This window comes from Malania oleifera, chromosome 11 (genome assembly GCF_029873635.1).
Source record: "Malania oleifera isolate guangnan ecotype guangnan chromosome 11, ASM2987363v1, whole genome shotgun sequence".
Lineage (NCBI taxonomy): Eukaryota > Viridiplantae > Streptophyta > Magnoliopsida > Santalales > Ximeniaceae > Malania > Malania oleifera.
This window is the reverse complement of record NC_080427.1, coordinates 9,318,545-9,338,903: the sequence shown is the minus strand read 5'-3', so window position 1 is coordinate 9,338,903 and position 20,359 is coordinate 9,318,545. Positions and strand designations below refer to the sequence as shown.

At 37.3% G+C, this 20,359-nt stretch overlaps 1 protein-coding gene across 1 annotated transcript; it reads left to right on the top strand.

Moving 5' to 3' along the window:
* Positions 1–13,814: 13,814 nt before the first annotated feature.
* On the top strand, positions 13,815–18,032 carry LOC131168080 (beta-galactosidase 7-like). The gene is made up of 17 exons (XM_058127278.1): positions 13,815–13,910; positions 14,012–14,124; positions 14,226–14,292; positions 14,418–14,510; positions 14,614–14,757; positions 14,855–14,943; positions 15,036–15,141; positions 15,251–15,338; positions 15,436–15,554; positions 15,666–15,827; positions 16,018–16,217; positions 16,345–16,448; positions 16,560–16,669; positions 16,760–16,978; positions 17,106–17,317; positions 17,399–17,675; positions 17,791–18,032. Exons 1-17 carry the CDS (start codon positions 13,815–13,817, stop codon positions 17,896–17,898), a joined length of 2,307 nt encoding a protein of 768 aa, XP_057983261.1. The 3' UTR covers positions 17,899–18,032.
* Positions 18,033–20,359: the final 2,327 nt, after the last annotated feature.

The window sequence follows — 20,359 nt, the reverse complement described above, 5'->3', positions numbered from 1 at the left end:
CTAGAGAAAATAAGGATGAACCATTGTCAAGGATTTGCGACCCTGAGTTGATTAATCTAGAGAAAATAAGGATGAACCATTGTCAAGGATTTGTGACCCTGAATTAACTAATCCAATGAGAATAAAGAAGGACCATCATTTGGAATTTATCATCTTGAGTTGATTAATGCAATGAAAATAAGGAATGCCTATTGTAAGGATTTGTGACCCTAAGTTGATTAATCGGATGAAAATAAAGGAGGACCACCATAAGGGATTTGTGAGCTTGAGTTCATGAGTTCAACGAAATCAAAGAAATACCATTGTTATATATTTAGTGAACCTTGAGTTGATTAATCCAATGAAAATAAGTAAATATTGTTGTCGAGGATTTAGTGCCTCAAGTTGATTAATTCAATGAAAATAAGGAAGAGCCATCATCATGGATTTGTGATTCTAATTTGATTAATCCAAAAAATATAAGAAAACTAATGAAGGACTATCGTTAGGGATTTGTGACCCCAAATTGATTAACTAATGAAAATAAGGAAAGATCATTGTTGAGGATTTATGACCCCAAGTTGACAAACTTGGAGAAAAATTCATGGAAGCTGTGACAATTTAGTAGATGAGTGACTAGCAAGTGTGGAAGCAAAAATTTGAAATTGCATTTACCCATAAATGTAGAAACCTGAAAAAATAATAGCAATAAAATAATAAAGGAAAAGAAAAGAAGGAAAAGGAATTATATTAAGGAGCATCAACATGAGTTCGTCGACGAACCCAGGGCTCTTGTCGACGAACGTCCTTTTAGATCTCGTCGACGAAGTACACGTGTTCGTCGACGAGAAGATACCAAGAGCAGGGAATTCAGGCCATTAAAGGTTCATTGACGAATTCATTATCTTCATCGACGAACGCCCTTCTATGACTTGTCGATGAGTACACATGTCTCGTCGACGAGGCCACGTGGACAATTGTCTATATATTGCGAAAAATCAGATTTCTTGGCGAGAAATTCACTTCTCTCTTCATTTTCTCTCTCTACTTCGAATCTCCCTCATTCTCTCCTCTGATTCGGCTCTGTTTTTCCCTGTTTTGATGATCAGGAGTTACCATGTTGATCTTGGGGAAATTCTCTTCAACTTAGCCGGAGTAGATTGTTGGTTTGGCGTTCTTAAACACCATCCCAAAATCAGGGTAAGTGAGTTATTTTAAGATTTACATGATTATTAGGTATTTTTGGGCCTAGAAAATGTGTTAGATGGTTTTATACTTGGGTATGAGTTGATTGAACTTGAGTTAATCTGATTTCAAGGTTTGGAGTTTTGGGACGCTGTACATGTGGTTTAGGATTTTAGCAAGTTTCCCAGGAAACAGGTAAGGGGATAAACTGAGTCAGGTATTTTTAGAAAATGTATTATTCAGAATTAAGTATATAACTCAGAAATTATGTATAGTTTTGGGAATACTAAGATGAAACTGAGGAGACTTTGAAATACTGATTTAATATTATTTTGTTAGAAAAATATATGTTTTTTAGGCCAGATAATGTGTTCTAGTATAGTACTCACTTATGTGTGGCATGAGTATAGATTTTATGCAAATGATGATATATCAGAATATTATGATTTTTCAAAACGATCATGATTTAACGACAATTTTCAAAAAAACTATAAACAATATAGTAACTATATTTTCAGTATATTATGATATTCAACCGGCGCAGATGCCAAAATATTCAGCCGGTGCAGATGCCATGATTATACATGTTATAACAGTATTTCAGAAATATTATTATTACAGATGTTACATGTGATTTTGAAACAGTTATTCATAATAGTATTATGAATTACATATATATATATATATATATATATATATATATATATATATATATACATGATAGCAGAACTCGGATGACTTAGTTTAGATTCAGAGTACGGTACCATAATTATCAGTTCAGGCAGTGTTACCACACATCTCAGATAAAGTGTGAGAGTGGGATAGTCGATTGTGCATCAGTGTAGGAGCAGGTGGCCCTTGGTAGTCCGAACCAGGCTAGGCAAGCCAATCGTACTTACAAACTTACAAGTTTGACATAGCGTGGTAGGCCAGCCATTGGTAGGTCCTGCTTATGGGCTGCACAACCCAGTCATGTGGGGATAATACATGAAATCAACTAACTATCCATCTAGGGCATGATTTCAGTATTATACAAATATAGTAGATGATTTTCATGTATACAAAAATTTAGTATGTCACAGTATGTTATATGAAATATGATTTATTCAGATTTTTACAGAATGGTTTTATCAGATTTATCAAATGTAGTTGAATTATGTACAAATTTTCCTTATTTAACAGATATAATATATCATGTTTAGTGTACAACGGAAACAATACCAAAGTATAGAAATATAATTTTAGTGAGTCAAGGTTGGAGAGTTAAGACGAGAATTTAGGGTTTTGTTCTGCAGCCTGGAAATAGGATTTCTATGTGTTTCCTGGGGTGACGATTTTAGGAAAGTCATAGAAACACCTTTTAAAACAAAATATATCCCATTGATGCACTAACTGAGTACTATAACTAACACCTTCTACTCTGATAATAATTTCCCTCTGCCCGCCCCCCTTCATATACAACAACATTGTCACCAGTATACTACGTAAGCTTCCTGCCATTTAGATCGACCCTAGGGATATAGTAAAGACCTACGAAAAAAAAATTGTATATATAAGCACATCGCATAAGACATCTGTTCATTTATGCTAAGCTAATCAACTATAATCACAACTCAATTCATTATGTAGTAATCCTTTAAAATAAAGTTCAGCATGCAACATTTGTTAAGGATGCGGGCACATGGTTGTCCTCTTTTGTTAAACTCATAAATTACCTTAACTATCTACCTCTGATAAGGAGACCTACGTACGCATGATGATAAATCTTAACCATTTACTTTGACAAAGAAACTCACATTCCCATAATGGAAAGAAGTAGTTAGCCATGTCCAAACAAAGGGAATCTACGTCTTTAAGATAGTTATGAAAAAAAGGAACCAAATAACAAAAAGAGGGTAAGTTCACGAAGTATAGATAGATTCACTCTCTCCATTTTTCTCACTTTCTCTCTTTTACACTTTCACCTGAGAACTATTGGCTAACTTAGGCATCAGACAGATCTTCCCTATACCATGAGGATCTCCCAAGAGCCTAATCTTCATTTTTATAGATTAGAAGTGAAAAAGATTCTTTACCTGCTTCAACTTAATCAACCTCTAAAGTGGCAATCCATTTTAAGCATCAAAAGAATTGGCGACTGCACTGGGGATGACATAGTCATCCCTACAACCTCAAATATGCAGTCAAAAAAACCAAACAAATATGCTTTCAAAGAAGAAAACCAACCTCCTGACTGAATCACTTGAAGTTAAGGGGTAGGTGGTCCTCTGCACCCCTTATACCATCAAAACTAGTAACCCACGATCAATTCACCTCATTCCAAAGGAGGATTGAAGGGATCCTCGAGGTGATTCCATCACCACATCACATGACCACTATGGCTCCTAGAAGAGAAGAAGAATTGTTGGCCGGCCTAGTTCCTCCAGTAGTTGTTGTTTCAATAAAAGAGCATTTAGATGAAACAAGCATGACAATAGGTTACTCCTTAGTCATCAATGAAAAGTTTAAAGAGATGAATGAATGATTCAAGAAGATGACCAAGGAGATGCAAAAATAATATTTACAGCAATAATCTTGTTATTGATGTATATTTAAATCATTTCTATTAAAAATAATATAATATTATTATTCTTAATTAACAATAATCTTGTTATTAATGTATATTTATAGCATATTACTATGATATTAAATTATGATAAAAATAAATATTACTAATGAAATTCAACATTTTAATTTATTTAATGTTAATTTAAATTAATAAATAGTTGTTGTTCAATCCAGAATCGAATTATAATAACTAATATATCATAATATATAGTAAAATAATATATAGCCATTTTTAAATATATTTTGAATAAAAATAATAATATTTTTATAATTAGAAACTTAAAAGCTAATTATTTTAATTTTTAATGAAAATTTAATTAATTTATATTAATTAAAATAATATCATATTATTTATTAATTAACAATAATCTTATTAATTAAATTAGTATTTTTAATTTTTAATATTAATTTAAATTATTTTAATCCACTTAAATACATCTTTAATCCCAACGATATTTGTAACGTGAGGAAATTAGTGAAGAAATTTGCAAGAACAAAATAAACTAGATATGAGACATGTATTTAAAACCATGTGCGCGCTCACACATACATATTTTTATAGAATCTATTTTTGGACTAACATTTGGGCAATGCTATACAAAGATCGAAAGAGCTAACATAGGATCGCAAGAAGATCATTTTCAAAAATGAAAATTGTGAAAAATTGATTGCATAATTGTATGTAATATGGTTGGATGATGATTTTTTGATCGCATACATGGAGAGAAATAAATTCAAAGATAAGGAATTGGAGTTGGCTATGGAAAATTCTAAAAAAATAAAATAAAATAAAGTTCATCAAGTACAATAGTAAGATTTAATTCATTTGAAATTTCTGTACATCACTAAATGAAACATTAAGCACATGAACAGATTTTACAAAAACCCTTTGAAAAAAATTTAGATACAGAAAGAGGCAGAGAGGAGTTATTAATATTTTATTTTTCATAGTTTTCTCAAACTAAGCCACAAACGCAGCCAATCTGTGGCTAAACTAAGCTAATTACATGATTCTAATTCTTATTCTTTTTCAGATATAATATTCTTAGCAAAACAATTCTATGAACACATTCAAAATAAACTAAGTCAAATCCCCACAAAAATGTTTAACCAGTACACCAGTTGAAATGTAAATTTCACATGCGAATTTCGAATTTCGGCATACGCAGCATACTAAAACGTAAATTTCACATAACACATAATAACAAATGAAAAGAACCAAGAAAAACCCTAACCTTAAATTTGAGTGTTTCCAAATGAAGCCTTCAAACAGCAAATTCAAAGAGCTACGTAATAACTTATAAGGCACACTAAAACTTTTATCAATCGAACTAACAAACTCTTTCATAAAAAAAAAAAAAAAAAAATGAATTTCAATTTCATTAACAGGGCAAACGGTGGAAATCCACTTATCCCATCTCCTCCAGTTTACATAGCTACTCCTCAACGTTAGCAGCCTCCCGACGAGCAACGGTCACCTGCAACATGGCCTCTGCTGCCCTCTGCCTCAACAACGGTCAACTGCTTCTCTCTGTCTCTCTGCAATGTTTGCGTAGCTGTAGGACCTTGCTCTCTGTTCGCGCACAAAATGGAAGGAGAAAGGGTTGTGTAAAGGACGAAGCAAATCTTGCTAGATGAACCAGCAAGATTTGCCACACATCCAACACCGAATGGATGAGCGAATTAGTATTCTGAAGCAAATCTCGCTGGATGAACTAGCGAGATTTGTCACATGTCCAAAGCAGCATCACTAGTGCACAGTAAAACTTGCTAGACCAAGCAATGAGATTACGTCAGAGTCATTCTGGGAATTATTTTCTCAAATAGGGTATATATATATTTAAAAAAAAAAAAGATAAATCAGGAAAAAACTCTTTGAAGAATTTAGTCTCATCTGATCTGTAGAATTTTATTTCCTGCTCTATTGCCTAGGCTGCCTAGCCCACCTCTGCCATGTTGAGAATTTTATTTGTGAGTTTGTCACACATTGAAAAATTTGAGTGGATGATGGGTGCTTATATTCATTATTAAGCTCAAGACCCAATAGGCTTAAACTTTTGGGCCATCAAGTTCACCCATGGGCTCCTCCAATCCTAACAACTAGTATTAGAGCCGACGGTTCGTTACTCTAGGTGAATCATCTAGGTTGGGGATGAATCCGAATTAAATTAAGATTTTGATTAATTAATGTATTTGATTTATCGTTTTTACGATTTTGGTGTTTAATGTTCCTGAATCAATAATTATCTGAATCAAATTTTTTTTTTTTACAATATATATATATATATATTTTATGTGATATGCCATTATATAATAATATATATAATAAATCTTAAAATAAGAAAAATAATATGACCAAAGATTTTTAGGTGATTGGTTTGTATAAATAAATTGTAAGTGCACATACAAACTAAAATCCAATCAAGGAAAAGATTTATTTTTTTCAAAAGCGAGTATACCGAGAACACTAATGCATTGTAATGTTATATTATTTCTTGATTTATACTATATTATTTTGAAAAAGTATAAATGAGATTTTCCCAGATTCTTAATTATATATGCTAAAATACACACGTGCTAATGAAACTACAATACACAGAGTTAATTGTGAGAAATGTTTGTCATTCATTGCCGGAAAATAAGGATTAATTCATGTGAAAAGATTTCATTGCCGGCCTAATTTTATCCTTTTTTCTTCTTTTCTTATCTTGGTGAACTGTGGAATTTACAAGGTAAATGTGTAAAAAACCTCTTTATACTCATAGTAAAATACAACAAAAGAAGACTTGTAGCTTGACCTCGGAAGGATGTCTTGGTTGTGGGGATTCATCCCATTAGAGCAAATGGTTTTCATGTATATTTTAAGTCAAACAAGAACAGTGAATATATAACCCCCATGAGTTGGCATATGGGCAATCTCTACTACTAATTACGGTTCAAATGAATCTCATACCTAGCTATTTATCTAGATGAATGTGGTAATTAAAGAAAGCCTCCACCTTGTGGACCTTGAAAATGGACTTTCAATGCCACTAGTTACGAAGAAATAATAATAATAATAATAAATGTTTTTATTTTTCTATTTTTTGGTGAAGTCTTAATGGTGGAATAGTTTGTTGTTCTTTCTTTTTATTTTCTTTCGACTCATAGTTAATTAATTAATTACTAGAGAAATTGTGCTGCAAATGATAAAAATCATGACCACCAAACATGGATTCAGGCTAATCATGTCTACACAAAAGGTTGTCTATCTATTACTGCTTTGTGATGATTTGATCTTAATTTTATATTCCTTCAGCTTGCTCAAATTCTATTGAGTCCTTTATTCTAGAAACAATTATTTAAAATTTTTTTACTTTAATTTGAACTTTAATCTTATTTTTCTCTGTAATATATGTTTTATCCTTCTTCTTGTGTGACTTTTGACTGTCACACGTCAACTAGCGGGCAGCACTCTTGTTTTAAAACTCGTTGGATGGTCCAATGAGTTTTGTTTAAAAATTGCTGGACCATCCAATGAATTTTAAGATGTGTCAAAGTGGGAAATAAAGTTCCCATCCAATCTTTATTAAATATTTTAATATAAAATAGAATCAAAAAAGGAAAAAAGTCGATATAGCGCGCTTTAAATTTTTCTTTTGTCGTATTCAAGATAAGCAAAAGGAATACAAGTAAGCTGCTTGTTAGAACTAAAATGTGCTATTTATTTATATCAAGAATAAAAACCGTGCTTGTTGAGAAAAAAAAACAAAATGGCCCATATTTAGCAATCTGCTAAAAAGGTAAAATGTCTGCATTAATTAGATTCAACTCCATTATAAATAAGGATCCTGGTCTGATCAATTTTAATATCCTATAAAGATGATGTGTTCCTCTTGTTCCTTTTTGGTGTTGAGTCTTATTTTCTTTACCTGCTGTCTGTCTTCTTCTGCTGTTGAGGTTTCACATGATGGAAGAGCAATTATAATTGATGGTGAAAGGAAAATACTACTGTCTGGTTCCATCCATTTCCCTCGCAGCACTACTGAGGTATGAGCATGCATTGTGTCTGATTTCACTTTGTGGGGTTTGTTTTTTCACAAAATAAAATTTTAATTTGATGTTATTTAAGTATCACATTTTCCCAGTGTTGACTGTCAAATGATGTATTTCTAAGCTAACTGGCCGCTCTTTAAACTGTGCCCATGATCAAATCTGCACTTTTTGTTTTTCCTTTTGTGAATATCTTGCTCACTTTCTGAGAGGGACATAATTTAAACGTTTTCATTTGTCCCTGGTGTTACTTCTCTACGGCTTGAAGTATTTTACGCAAACTGTTGGGGAATAAACCGACCTGGAGTAATAATCACGCACAAAAAAAATCATACACATCCACAAGGAACACCGGATTTACGTGGTTCGGTCCAAACTGACCTACGTCCACGGGAGCACACCACTGCACTATAATCTGGGAGAAATAACACACGGAGGAGCCACTGCTCAACTCTCTCTCTCACCACAACTCTCTGCTCTCTGCACTCTGCAATACACACACACTCACAACTCTCTGCTGCACACACATATATATATACAAGAGGGGGGAGCAATATTCAAATATGGTGGCTTGCAATTTCAGCAAAGCCTGCAGAGCAGGTGGCCGTCCATCTCCAGTGTCAAAGATGGTTGCTGGTTTTGGTGCGGCTGTCTGCGGCTCCACACCTGCGGAATTCAACAATCTCCCACTTGGAGGTGGAGACAGCATCTCAACCAGTGTATATGCAAATGTTGTGCTCATGTATGTCTTCAATCATGAAGACCAACTGAAGTTGAGCATAACTTCAGTTTCTCTGTAGTTACCACCTTTGTCAACATGTCAGCTGGATTTCTGCTGCCTTGAATCTTTTCAAGTGCCAGTACTCCATCCTCTAATAGAGATCTGATGAAGTGATAACGCAATCCGATATGTTTGGTTCTGGAATGAAATGCTGAGTTCTTTGCCAGATGTATCGCACTCTGACTGTCGCTGTACAAAACATTCCTCTCCTGCTTCAACCCAAGCTCTGTCAACAAACCCTGAAGCCAAATCATCTCTTTGCTAGCTTCTGTCACTGCTACGTACTCAGCTTCTGTAGTGGATAGGGCAACAATCTTTTGTATCTGCGACATCCAACTAACAGCTGTTGTGCCAACAGTGAATATGTATCCGGTGGTGCTCCTGCGGTGATCAATTTCACCAGCAAAATCGGCATCTACATATCCTTTGACTTTCAAGTCTCCTTTGCCGAAACATAAGCATTTATCAATAGTGCCTTTGAGGTACCTGAAGATCCATTTCACTGCTTCCCAATGAGTCTTCCCTGGATTAGACATGAATCTACTGACTGCTCCCACTGCTTGGCCAATGTCCGGTCTCGTACAAACCATAGCGTACATGAGACTTCCAATGGCTGAGGCATAAGGTACCTTAGCCATGAAGTCCTTCTCTTCATCAGTCTGGGGAACCTGATCCTTGGAGAGGCGAAAGTGTCCTGCCAAAGGTGTATTTACTGCTTTGGCGTTGCTCATGTTAAACCTCTGTAGAACACGGCCAATGTATTCCGACTGAGATAGCTGCAATGTTCCCTGTCGCTTATCTCTGGAGATTCGCATCCCAAGTATCTGCTTTGCTGAGCCTAAGTCCTTCATGTCAAATTCCATTGACAATTGCTGCTTCAATTTCCTGATCTCTTCTATATCTGGTCCTGCGATCAACATGTCATCCACATATAACAACAGAATGATATAGCTAGACTGATACCTCTTGAAGTAGCAGCAGTGGTCGGCGTTACACTTTGTAAAATCATTCCTGTGCATAAAGCCGTCAAATTTCCTGTACCATTGTCTGGGAGCTTGTTTGAGACCGTACAAGCTCTTCTTTAACCTGCACACCAAATTCTCTTTACCTTTCTCTGAGAATCCTTCTGGTTGATGCATGTAGATTTCCTCTTCAAGATCACCGTGAAGAAATGCCGTCTTCACATCTAACTGCTCAAGATGTAAGCCCTCCGAGGCAACAATACTCAGAACAGATCTGATGGTTGTCAACTTCACAATTGGTGCAAAAATGTCGGTGTAGTCAATTCCTTCCTTCTGCTCGAAGCCTTTAACTACTAACCGAGCCTTGTATCTTCTGGAGCCATCATGCTCCTCTTTGATTCTGTACACCCACTTGTTGCGAAGGGCCTTCTTACCTTTGGGCAACTCAGCTAGTTCCCACGTTCTGTTGGAGGTGAGGGACTTCATCTCGTCCTTCATTGCAAGCTCCCACTTGCTCGCATCTCCTGCCTGACATGCTTCATCATAGCATTCGGGCTCTCCTCCATCTGTAAGAAGTAAATAATCTATATACCTTCTGTTTGGTATATGAGGCCGAGTAGATCTCCTAAGCTCCGGAGCTGGAGTAGGAGGCGGTGGTGTGACGAATTGCTCCACTGGTTCCTCTGCCTGAGGATTCTCGGCATTCTGCTGTTGTGTTCCCATACATTCTGGGACATTATCCGTATCTACACAGGTTGGTTCTCTCTGAACTGGTTCGGTGGATTCAGCTGTGTGCCTATCTTTGTACATCACCTTTTCATCAAAAATCACATCTCTGCTTCTGATCACCCTTTTGTTTTCATCATCCCAAATGCGGTATCCAAATTCATCTCCACCATAACCGATGAAAGTGCATTTCCGGGATTTCGGATCCAGCTTATCCCTGACATGATCATTGATATGTACATATGCAACACAACCAAAAACTTTCAAATGTGAAAGTCTTACCTCTTTGTTACTCCAAACTTCTTCTGGTAGGCAATAGTCCAATGGTACTGAAGGACTTCTATTAATCAAATAAGCTGCTGTGTTGACTGCATGTGCCCAAAACATCTTTGGCAAGCCTGACTGCATACGCATGCTTCTGGCTTTTTCTGTCAACGTTCTGTTCATCCGCTCGGCTACGCAGTTGGGTTGAGGCGTACCCTGGCACAGTTCTTTCCATTCTGATGCCGTGCTCATAGCAGAAATTCTTGAACTCGGTGTCAACATATTCTCCACCGTTATCAGTTCTCAGCCTTTTGACTTTCAAACCAGTTTCGTTTTCTACCATCGCTTTCCAATTTTTAAAAGCATTGAAAACATCAGATTTATACTTCAGGAAGTAAACCCATACCTTCCGTGAATGATCATCGATAAACGTGACGAAGTAATGCTTTCCTCCTGTAGACGAAACGGTTGTTGGTCCCCATACATCTGAATGGACTAGCTCAAGTTTCTCCTTCTTCGGGGTACTGATATTTGCCTGGAAACTAACTCTTTTCTGTTTCCCAAATATGCAGTCCTCACATGTGTCAATCTTCACCGACTGTAAATCACTCAACTTACCCTTTGAGTGCATCACCCTAAGTCCCTTCTCACTCAGGTGTCCAAGTCGTTGATGCCATAGGTTGCTATCATCATTTTCTGTAGCAACTGTAATAGACATACATGTATCAGGAGTTACATAAAGAGTGCCACTTTTCTTACCTCGAGCAATTGTCAATGCACCCTTCGAAATCTTCCATTCATCACCAACGAAAGATGTGTTATAACCTTCATCTGCCAATTGACCGACTGAGATCAAATTCTTCCTCAGGTCTGGAATATGTCTGACATCCTTCAGCTTCCATACTGACCCGTTCATTTTGATCTTTACTGTCCCCTTCCCGGCAATGTCGCAAGGATGATCATTGCCCAGATATACTTTACCGAAATTACCTGATGTATACTCCTCCAGGCAATCTCTGCTGCAAGTGGCATGGAATGAAGCTCCAGAGTCTAACACCCAAGACTCCCTTTTGCTCTCCAAAGAGCAGATCAACAAATCATCGTTCTCGGAAGCAATATTTGCTTCTATCTTTGCCCTCGTATCTTTCTTCTGACTTCTGCACTGGTTCTTGTAATGACCAGTCTTTCCACAGTTCCAGCACTCAATAACTTTTCTGCTCTGAGAACCTGTGTCCTGAGTACCTCTGGAATCTCTGGATTTGGACCTCCTAGTCCTGGATCTGCCACGATTGTTAGATCTTCCATGCCCGCTTCCCTTTCCTCGGCTTTCCACATTCAAAGCTGAACTTGAAGTGGAGGCATTGTTCGATTGCATTCTGATCTCCTCTGTCAAAATCATGCTGATAACCTCGTCGTATTTCAGCTTCGATTTTCCTGCAGAGCTACTGATCGCAGTTACAATACCTTTCCAACTCTCAGGCAGCTGGCTGAGAATTAATAGAACACGGATCTCACTGTCAAAGGTAATCCCGACCGAGGCGAGTTGATCCGACAACTCGTTGAAATTATTCAAGTGTCTGTTGAAGCTTTCACCTGCAGACATGCTCATGGTAAAAAGTCTCTTCATTAGATGTACCTTATTTGCGGCTGATGGCTGCTCATACATGTTCGATAGCGCATCCATAAGGGACTTGGTGGTTGTCAAGTGCTTGATGTTGAAGGCAACAGACTTTGCCAACGTCATCCTCACAACTCCGAGGGCTTTTCGGTCAAGCAACTCCCACTCGCTCTCCTTCATGGATTCTGGCTTCTCCATCAGTGGTAAGTGTAACTCCTTACCAAACAAGAAATCCTCGATCTGCATTTTCCAGAAACCGAAGTTCGTGCCGTCAAACATCTCGATGTGAGAGCTTTTCTGGTTCGACATCTCGATTCACTGATCTAGAGATGGAATTAGCTCAATCGGACAGCACGGTTGGATCCGGAACGGTCGAAAACCCTAGGAATGGCTTAAGCCGCTCGAAAAACGGACCCGAAATGGCTTCAAAAAACCCGGTCAAACTTTTGGTCAAACCTGGTCAACCCTGCTGACGTGGCACGTGGGACCCACTGCTGACGTGGCACTGTGGGGCCCACTGCTGACGTGGCACTGTGGGGTCCACTGCTGATGTGGCACTGGGGCCCACCGCTGACGTGGTGCTGACGTGGCGGCTGACGTGGCAGATGACTGGCGCTGACGTGGCGCTGACTGGAGCTGACGTGGCGCTGACGCAGCAGCGCTGACGTGGCGCTGACGCAGCAGCGCTGACGTGGCGGGCCTGGCTGACGCGGCGCTGACGTGGACGCTGACGTCAGCGTCTTCAAGCTTCTTCTGGTCGCCGGACGTTCACCGGCGCGTGGGGGCGCGTGAGGATTACTCCCGACCTGTCGCCGGCGCGTGGGAGCGCGTGAGGGCGCGTGGGAACGTCCTTTGGACGTTGGCGGCGCGTGTGGGCGCGTGCGGCTTCGTCTGAGCTCTGTTTGAGCTCCGGTTACTGCCGTTGGCTTCGTCTCGGCGAGAGGAGTTCGATGGTAGCCTCAAAATTAAATTTTGAGCTACTGGACAGGGGCTCAAAAAACCGAAATTTTTCTTGATCTGGCTATTTTTACTCCGACCAAAGCTCTGATACCAGTTGTTGGGGAATAAACCGACCTGGAGTAATAATCACGCACAAAAAAAATCATACACATCCACAAGGAACACCGGATTTACGTGGTTCGGTCCAAACTGACCTACGTCCACGGGAGCACACCACTGCACTATAATCTGGGAGAAATAACACACGGAGGAGCCACTGCTCAACTCTCTCTCTCACCACAACTCTCTGCTCTCTGCACTCTGCAATACACACACACTCACAACTCTCTGCTGCACACACATATATATATACAAGAGGGGGGAGCAATATTCAAATATGGTGGCTTGCAATTTCAGCAAAGCCTGCAGAGCAGGTGGCCGTCCATCTCCAGTGTCAAAGATGGTTGCTGGTTTTGGTGCGGCTGTCTGCGGCTCCACACCTGCGGAATTCAACACAAACAAATTCTTTCTGAAAGGATTCACACAGAGTTAAAAGATGCACTTAAGAAAGCAAGTGACTTTGGATGACATAACAATTTGCCAGCACCACTACTAAATCTTTTATACTCGTGATTTTACATTCTTGTGTAATATTTCTAATTTATGGTTCTTGTTCATAATGATGTCAATGAAAGATAAATAATTTCCCTCTTGCTTTCAGATGTGGCCTTCCCTAATTAGGAAATCAAAGGAAGGAGGCCTCAATGCAATTGAGACATATGTCTTTTGGAATGCCCATGAGCCCCACCGACGCCAGGTTCTTACTTTCTTTCTATTTTCTATCTTTGTTTTTTGGAAAGACATATGTAAATTGTATTTCTTTTTGTAATGATTCAAACTTCTTTGTTTTTTATGTAGTATGATTTCTCTGGAAATCTCGACTTTGTTCGGTTTCTGAAAACTGTCCAAGATGAAGGGCTCTATGCTGTTCTTCGGATTGGCCCATATGTGTGCGCAGAGTGGAATTATGGGTAATTATATTTCTATTTCATTTAATATATTTGAATATATTACACTGTTTACTCCAATTTATGGTTGTCATAAGTTCAATTGTGTGTTTTTCCTTTGCCAGTGGGTTCCCTATGTGGCTGCATAACATGCCAAATATTAAGCTTAGGACAAACAATCCTGTATATATGGTAATGTTATGATCTTATATGTTCATAAGCATATGTTTAATTCTCTTTACTGATCAGAAAAGAAATAAGCATATAATTCCATTTTTTCAAAAGCTATCTGAACAGCTACTTCTTTTTTAATGCAGAATGAGATGCAAAATTTCACAACCTTGATAGTCGACATGGCGAGGCGGGCGAATCTTTTTGCCTCGCAAGGAGGACCCATCATCATTGCTCAGGTTGGTTTGTCTCTGTGTATGATAATCATTAATACTGTCTCATTAATTTAAGTGAATATTACAATCATTATAAAAAATGCTCATTGTCTCTCTAATTGGATAGATTGAAAATGAATATGGAAATGTCATGTCTTCTTATGGTGAAAGTGGAAAAGAATACATTAAGTGGTGTGCAAATATGGCTGAATCTCAAAAGATTAGCGAACCTTGGATTATGTGTCAGCAAGATGATGCTCCACAGCCCATGGTACATACCCTTCCCATCTTTGTTTAATTATTGTCACATTAATATTAGTTTTAAGATAATCAATCTTAACGCCCTCTTTGTAAATCTCAAAAAACAGATCAACACATGCAATGGGTGGTACTGCGATCAATTCCAACCTAACAATCCTAACAGTCCAAAGATGTGGACTGAGAATTGGACTGGCTGGTTAGATAATTACAATTGTGTCTATATGCTGTTTATTGTGCGTATGTTTTCCTTTCAGAAATTGAATTCCTTAACCACTCAAATTGTACCAGGTATAAGAATTGGGGTATGAAAGATCCGCACAGAACTGCAGAGGATGTTGCTTTCTCCGTGGCACTATTCTTCCAAAATGGCGGCACCTTCCATAACTATTACATGGTATTGTATAAGTACTTTTAAGCATTATTTGTACCTAAATTCATTTTAACTATCTGTTACTACAAATTATGAAACCAATTTATGTTTTCTTAATCAATATTCATTACAGTACCATGGAGGAACCAATTTCGGTCGAACATCTGGAGGTCCATATATTACCACTTCCTATGACTATGATGCACCGCTGGATGAATATGGTAAACAAACCAACACAAATGGTTTTATTTTTATCTCTTTGAAGTTATGTTATTTACAGGCTCTTTGATTTTTAATCAACTGCATGTCTTTCTTCAGGTAATTTGAATCAACCCAAGTGGGGACATCTCAAACAGCTTCATCTTATCCTTAGATCATTGGAGAAGGTTCTTACTTCTGGCGAAGTAAAAAATATTGACTACGGGAATATGACTTCCGTGAGTCGCTTATTTGAGGATTTATTCTCAATTTTTTTTGTAAATGATTAAATGTATTTGAGCTACATTAAACATCTTAGTAATACTTTCTCTTATCTATTTGAATTGAAGGTGACCATTTACACTCTCGATGGAAAATCTAGTTGCTTCTTCGGGAATGCAAATGAAAGCAATGATTCTACCATCACTTTCCAAGGCAATAACTACACTATTCCTGCTTGGTCTGTTAGTATCCTTCCTGAATGCCGTACAGAAGTTTACAACACTGCCAAGGTAAATGCACGTGCACTCATCATTCTAACATCCACAAGAATGTCATGATAAACATTAATAACTATTACCAGAATGGCCTCACTTGTTCATGTAGCACAATAATATGATATCTGATATCTCTTTAAACACGTAATGAATTTGAAAAATATTGATAGGCAATATGTTTTATTAATATTTTAAATTTAGGCAGGTTAACACTCAACATTCATTAATGGTCAAGAGGGAAGATGAAGCTGAGGATGAACCCGACAACTTGAAATGGTCTTGGAAACCTGAGCCTTTTGAACGTATTAGCCGCAAAAACCTCAAGGGTGCCATGATCGCTTCCCAACTTTTGGATCAGAAGGTTGCAGCAAATGATGCCAGCGATTACTTGTGGTATATGACCAGGTATATAATTTTTCATTATTTTCTTTTAATTCTATATTGAAACCCATCAAGCTTCATTATTTTCTGGAAAAAGTTATGAATACTTGTCCATTGGTTGGACTTCTCTTTGCCTTTTTTTCTCTTGCAGTGTCAAGATAGACAAAAATAATCCCGACTGGGGGAATGAGATAACTCTAAGAGTGAACACAAGTGGGCATGTGCTTCATGCCTTTGTCAATGGAAAGCACATAGGTAATCCTTATTTTGAATTCTACGATGAGATTGGTTGTTTTAATAACACTTAAATTTATAAATTTTCCAACACTCCTTCTGTGTAACTTCTGTACTATGATTTGTTTTCAGGTTCTCAATGGAGCAAAAACGGAACATATAAGTTTGTGTTTGAAAAACAAGTTCAGATGAGGCATGGATCAAACCAAATATCACTGCTTAGTGTCACTGTTGGATTTGCAGTAAGAACTATATTATCATTGTCAGATGCATATACAGATGTTACTGAACTAGTATCTTTTGAATGTTAATTTGAACTTTTTTTCTGTTAGCACTATGGTGCCAACTTCGATTTAGAAGAGGCTGGAATTCATGGTCCAGTGGAATTGATTGCAGCTGGGAACGTGACCAAGGACTTATCTTCATACAAGTGGGTGTACAAGGTTGGATTGCTTGGTGAGCATCAGGGACTCTACAAAGCTGAGGCTGGTCGTCTCCAAAAATGGCACACCGATGATCTTTTGGTGAACAAGATGTTTGTGTGGTACAAGGTAATTTTAGTTTATCAATATTTGTTTGGAATATTTAATTATTGATGTCAACACAATCCTTAAATAATAGAATATATAATCTCTCATAAAATTAAACATCTATATATGTGCACTCAATTTGTTGCAGACAACATTTAAAGCTCCACTGGGAGATGACCCTGTTGTTGTGGACTTGCTGGGTTTGGGCAAAGGACATGCCTGGGTAAATGGCCACAGCATTGGGCGGTATTGGCCAAGCTTCCTTGCTGATGAAGATGGGTGTACTTCAACTTGTGACTATCGTGGAGCTTACAGCGACAACAAGTGCTTGACAAACTGCGGCAAACCTTCTCAAAGATGGTACTTAATGAGTTAATCAGAAATTTCACTATCGCTTGATGTAATTTATATTTTTACTTATCTGTTCTTGAAAATTCTAAGGTATCATGTGCCGCGCTCCTTCCTCCAAGATGATGAGAACACACTTGTTTTGTTTGAAGAGTTCGGAGGCAACCCATCTTCTGTCAACTTCCGCACTGTTACGGTTGGAACAGCCTGTGCAAATGCTTATGAAGGGAACACCGTGGAGCTGTCGTGCCAAGGAGGGAAAACCATCTCTGAAATCAAATTTGCCAGCTTTGGCGATCCGCAGGGTGCTTGTGGATCCTTCAAGAAAGGCAGCTGTGAGGCTGCAAACGCTACTGCAATAATCCAAGAGGTAATTAATCAGTTATAATTATATTTCTTTCTCCAAAATATTATATTTCCTACTATTTGGAAAAGTTTTCTTTTCCGATTTACTAATTATTAATAACTTGTGTTGATGGTTTTAGGCATGCATTGGCCAAAAGAGCTGTTCTGTTTATGTATCCGAGGCAACATTCGGGTCTACTGGATGCAATGTCCCTGCAAAAAGCCTGGCTGTTGAAGCTCTTTGCTAAGAGAATTTTATTTATTTATAGTGTTGTATTTTATATTTCTTTTATCAAGATTACTGTCTTAATAAATTGACAGTTTGTACTTAAAAAATTGATTTTAATTCTTCGATAAATTCGTTCCCTACAGTGTTTTCAAATATCTCCTCCAGTGCATGAGTGACATGGTTCTGTCTGCACATCCACAGTTCCAACTATTTAGTACCATAAACTCTCTCTCTCTCTCTCTCTCTCTCTCTATATATATATATATATATATATATATATATATATGTGTGTGTGTGTGTGTGTGTATGGAGCCCCTGCAACAGGTCTCTACCTTGAACTCATACTAAAGCTACCCACAACCTCCTGTCACTATTTCCCAAAAACATAAATAAATATAAATAAAAGAAAATGAATTGAATCCAAATTTCCCTACATATGAAGTTGGGATCTAATTCAGTTGATTATTTGATGTTGCATTGAATTTCGAATTCCTTCACCTCTGGATGTATATGCGCATGCGCGCGCGCACGCATGTATGTTGATGTGTACGATTTTGGTTAATAGTGAGTTGCAATGCACGGATGACCAAAGTCTGAATTTTAAAAAATATTTGACGCTTAGATCAATGAAAAGGTAGCAAAAGCGCACAAAAGGGATCTATGGGTGAGAATGGATATGCTCTTTCTAAGTTACCTCCCTTTAAATAGAGATGAGCTTCCATGAAAGTTATGTATGATTTTTTACAAGAAATTACTTAAATCACAGGAGAACTAGATGTTATTTGTTGATAGTGGGCTTTTAGATGTGACGGGTTATGGTGGCATGCCTTCTATTCAAGATCAATGGCCTTCTCCCGTAGTCCAAGTGGCTCAGCTAGAATACCCATATCAACATCCATCGATAATAGTGGTTTTTACCCAAGCCAAGTCTAAAGCCTAAAGGCCCATCTCATCATCTCCTTCTCCTACATAGGAGATTGAGGGTTCGAATAGGATTAGGGATGGGGGTGGATTAAGAGTTAGAATAGGATTCTTTAGTAGTTGTCAACCTATTGGAGGCATTGTATAAACGATTCACCCTTTTAGACGAATAATTTTTTTTTAAATAATAATAATAACAATAATAGCAATAAGGATAATGATAATAGTTGTTCTGTTAAAAAGTCCTTTTTTTTTTTTTTTTTAAGAAAGGCGGGACCTCCATTTGTTTATTGATAAACCCTCACTTTTGATAGAGGAATACCGTGGTTACAAGATATTTAAAGGGAGAAACAAAAGACAAACCTTTAAAGGTCTCCCAAATAACAACACCAACATCTAGACAAAATAAGATTACAAAACTAATCAAATTAAAACAAAACAAGGACCTACAAAACAAATATCACGCAACAAAACAAACAAAAGATAAATAACATAAAGCATAGACCAAAACCAATAGGAAATAGGCTAAACATACCTCAAATAAGCCGTCCCCATCTTCTCCAATTTATATAACCCATTGATAACTCTAAGGAGTTGACTACTATTTGTAAACAACCTATTCCTCCCCCTAGCACCTTGACAAGTCAAGGCATTTGCCACTTTATTTCCTTTTTTATACCAATGCTTTATCGAAATGTCTACTTAAAAGTCTGTTAAAAAGTCTTGATTCAACTTTGATAACACCTTAAATAGTGTCCCTCAAAAGTGGGTTGATATGTAACTAGCCAAAATTGACTCAGTAAAATGTCTTGGTTTCACCTTTTTTCATTTTAAACATTATGATTTTAACTTTATACAACTATAAAATTTTGTATCCTTGCTAGAGATAGGAATTAAGGTGGATGCACTATTCTAAATTAGACCATAAATATTAGGGTAGGTAATTGATTCAACAAGAATGGGTAAGCAAACAATACATACTTCTATTTGAAAGTCATTTTGATATACGATCAAAATTACATTAAACATGAATAGATGTAATGATAAACCCAAAACATAATGAAAAGCACAATAGATCTAGCTCTTTCTCCAACTGTTGGCATTTTAAGTCCAATCCCTATTTTGATACTAACAAAACACAAGTTACTTATGTGTGTATTTAGTGATTGAACAGATATAATTCAATACAAACATAAGGAGACTGGCAATGGAAGCCTTGAAGGACATAAAGACTATACACTCGAGCGCATTCCATGATGTCAGAAGAGCAAAGAAGAAGACATATTTGATTTAATTTGTATATGCATTTAGGTTTTTATATTTTGGTCTATAATAAATGCATACATCCTGTATGATATGACTTAATACTCAGACAAGCCATAGACAGACCTTAGGGTAGACTTTAGTCAACCGACATTGGTTTCTAGGATAAATTAAAAGCCTCGAGCGACTAACCAACTGATTTATGTGTTATAGCCCTCGGTCGACCAAACACAATGTTGGCCAAAAAGTCAAATAGTTGACTAAAGCCTTAGGCAACCGAACCAAAAATGAACGCA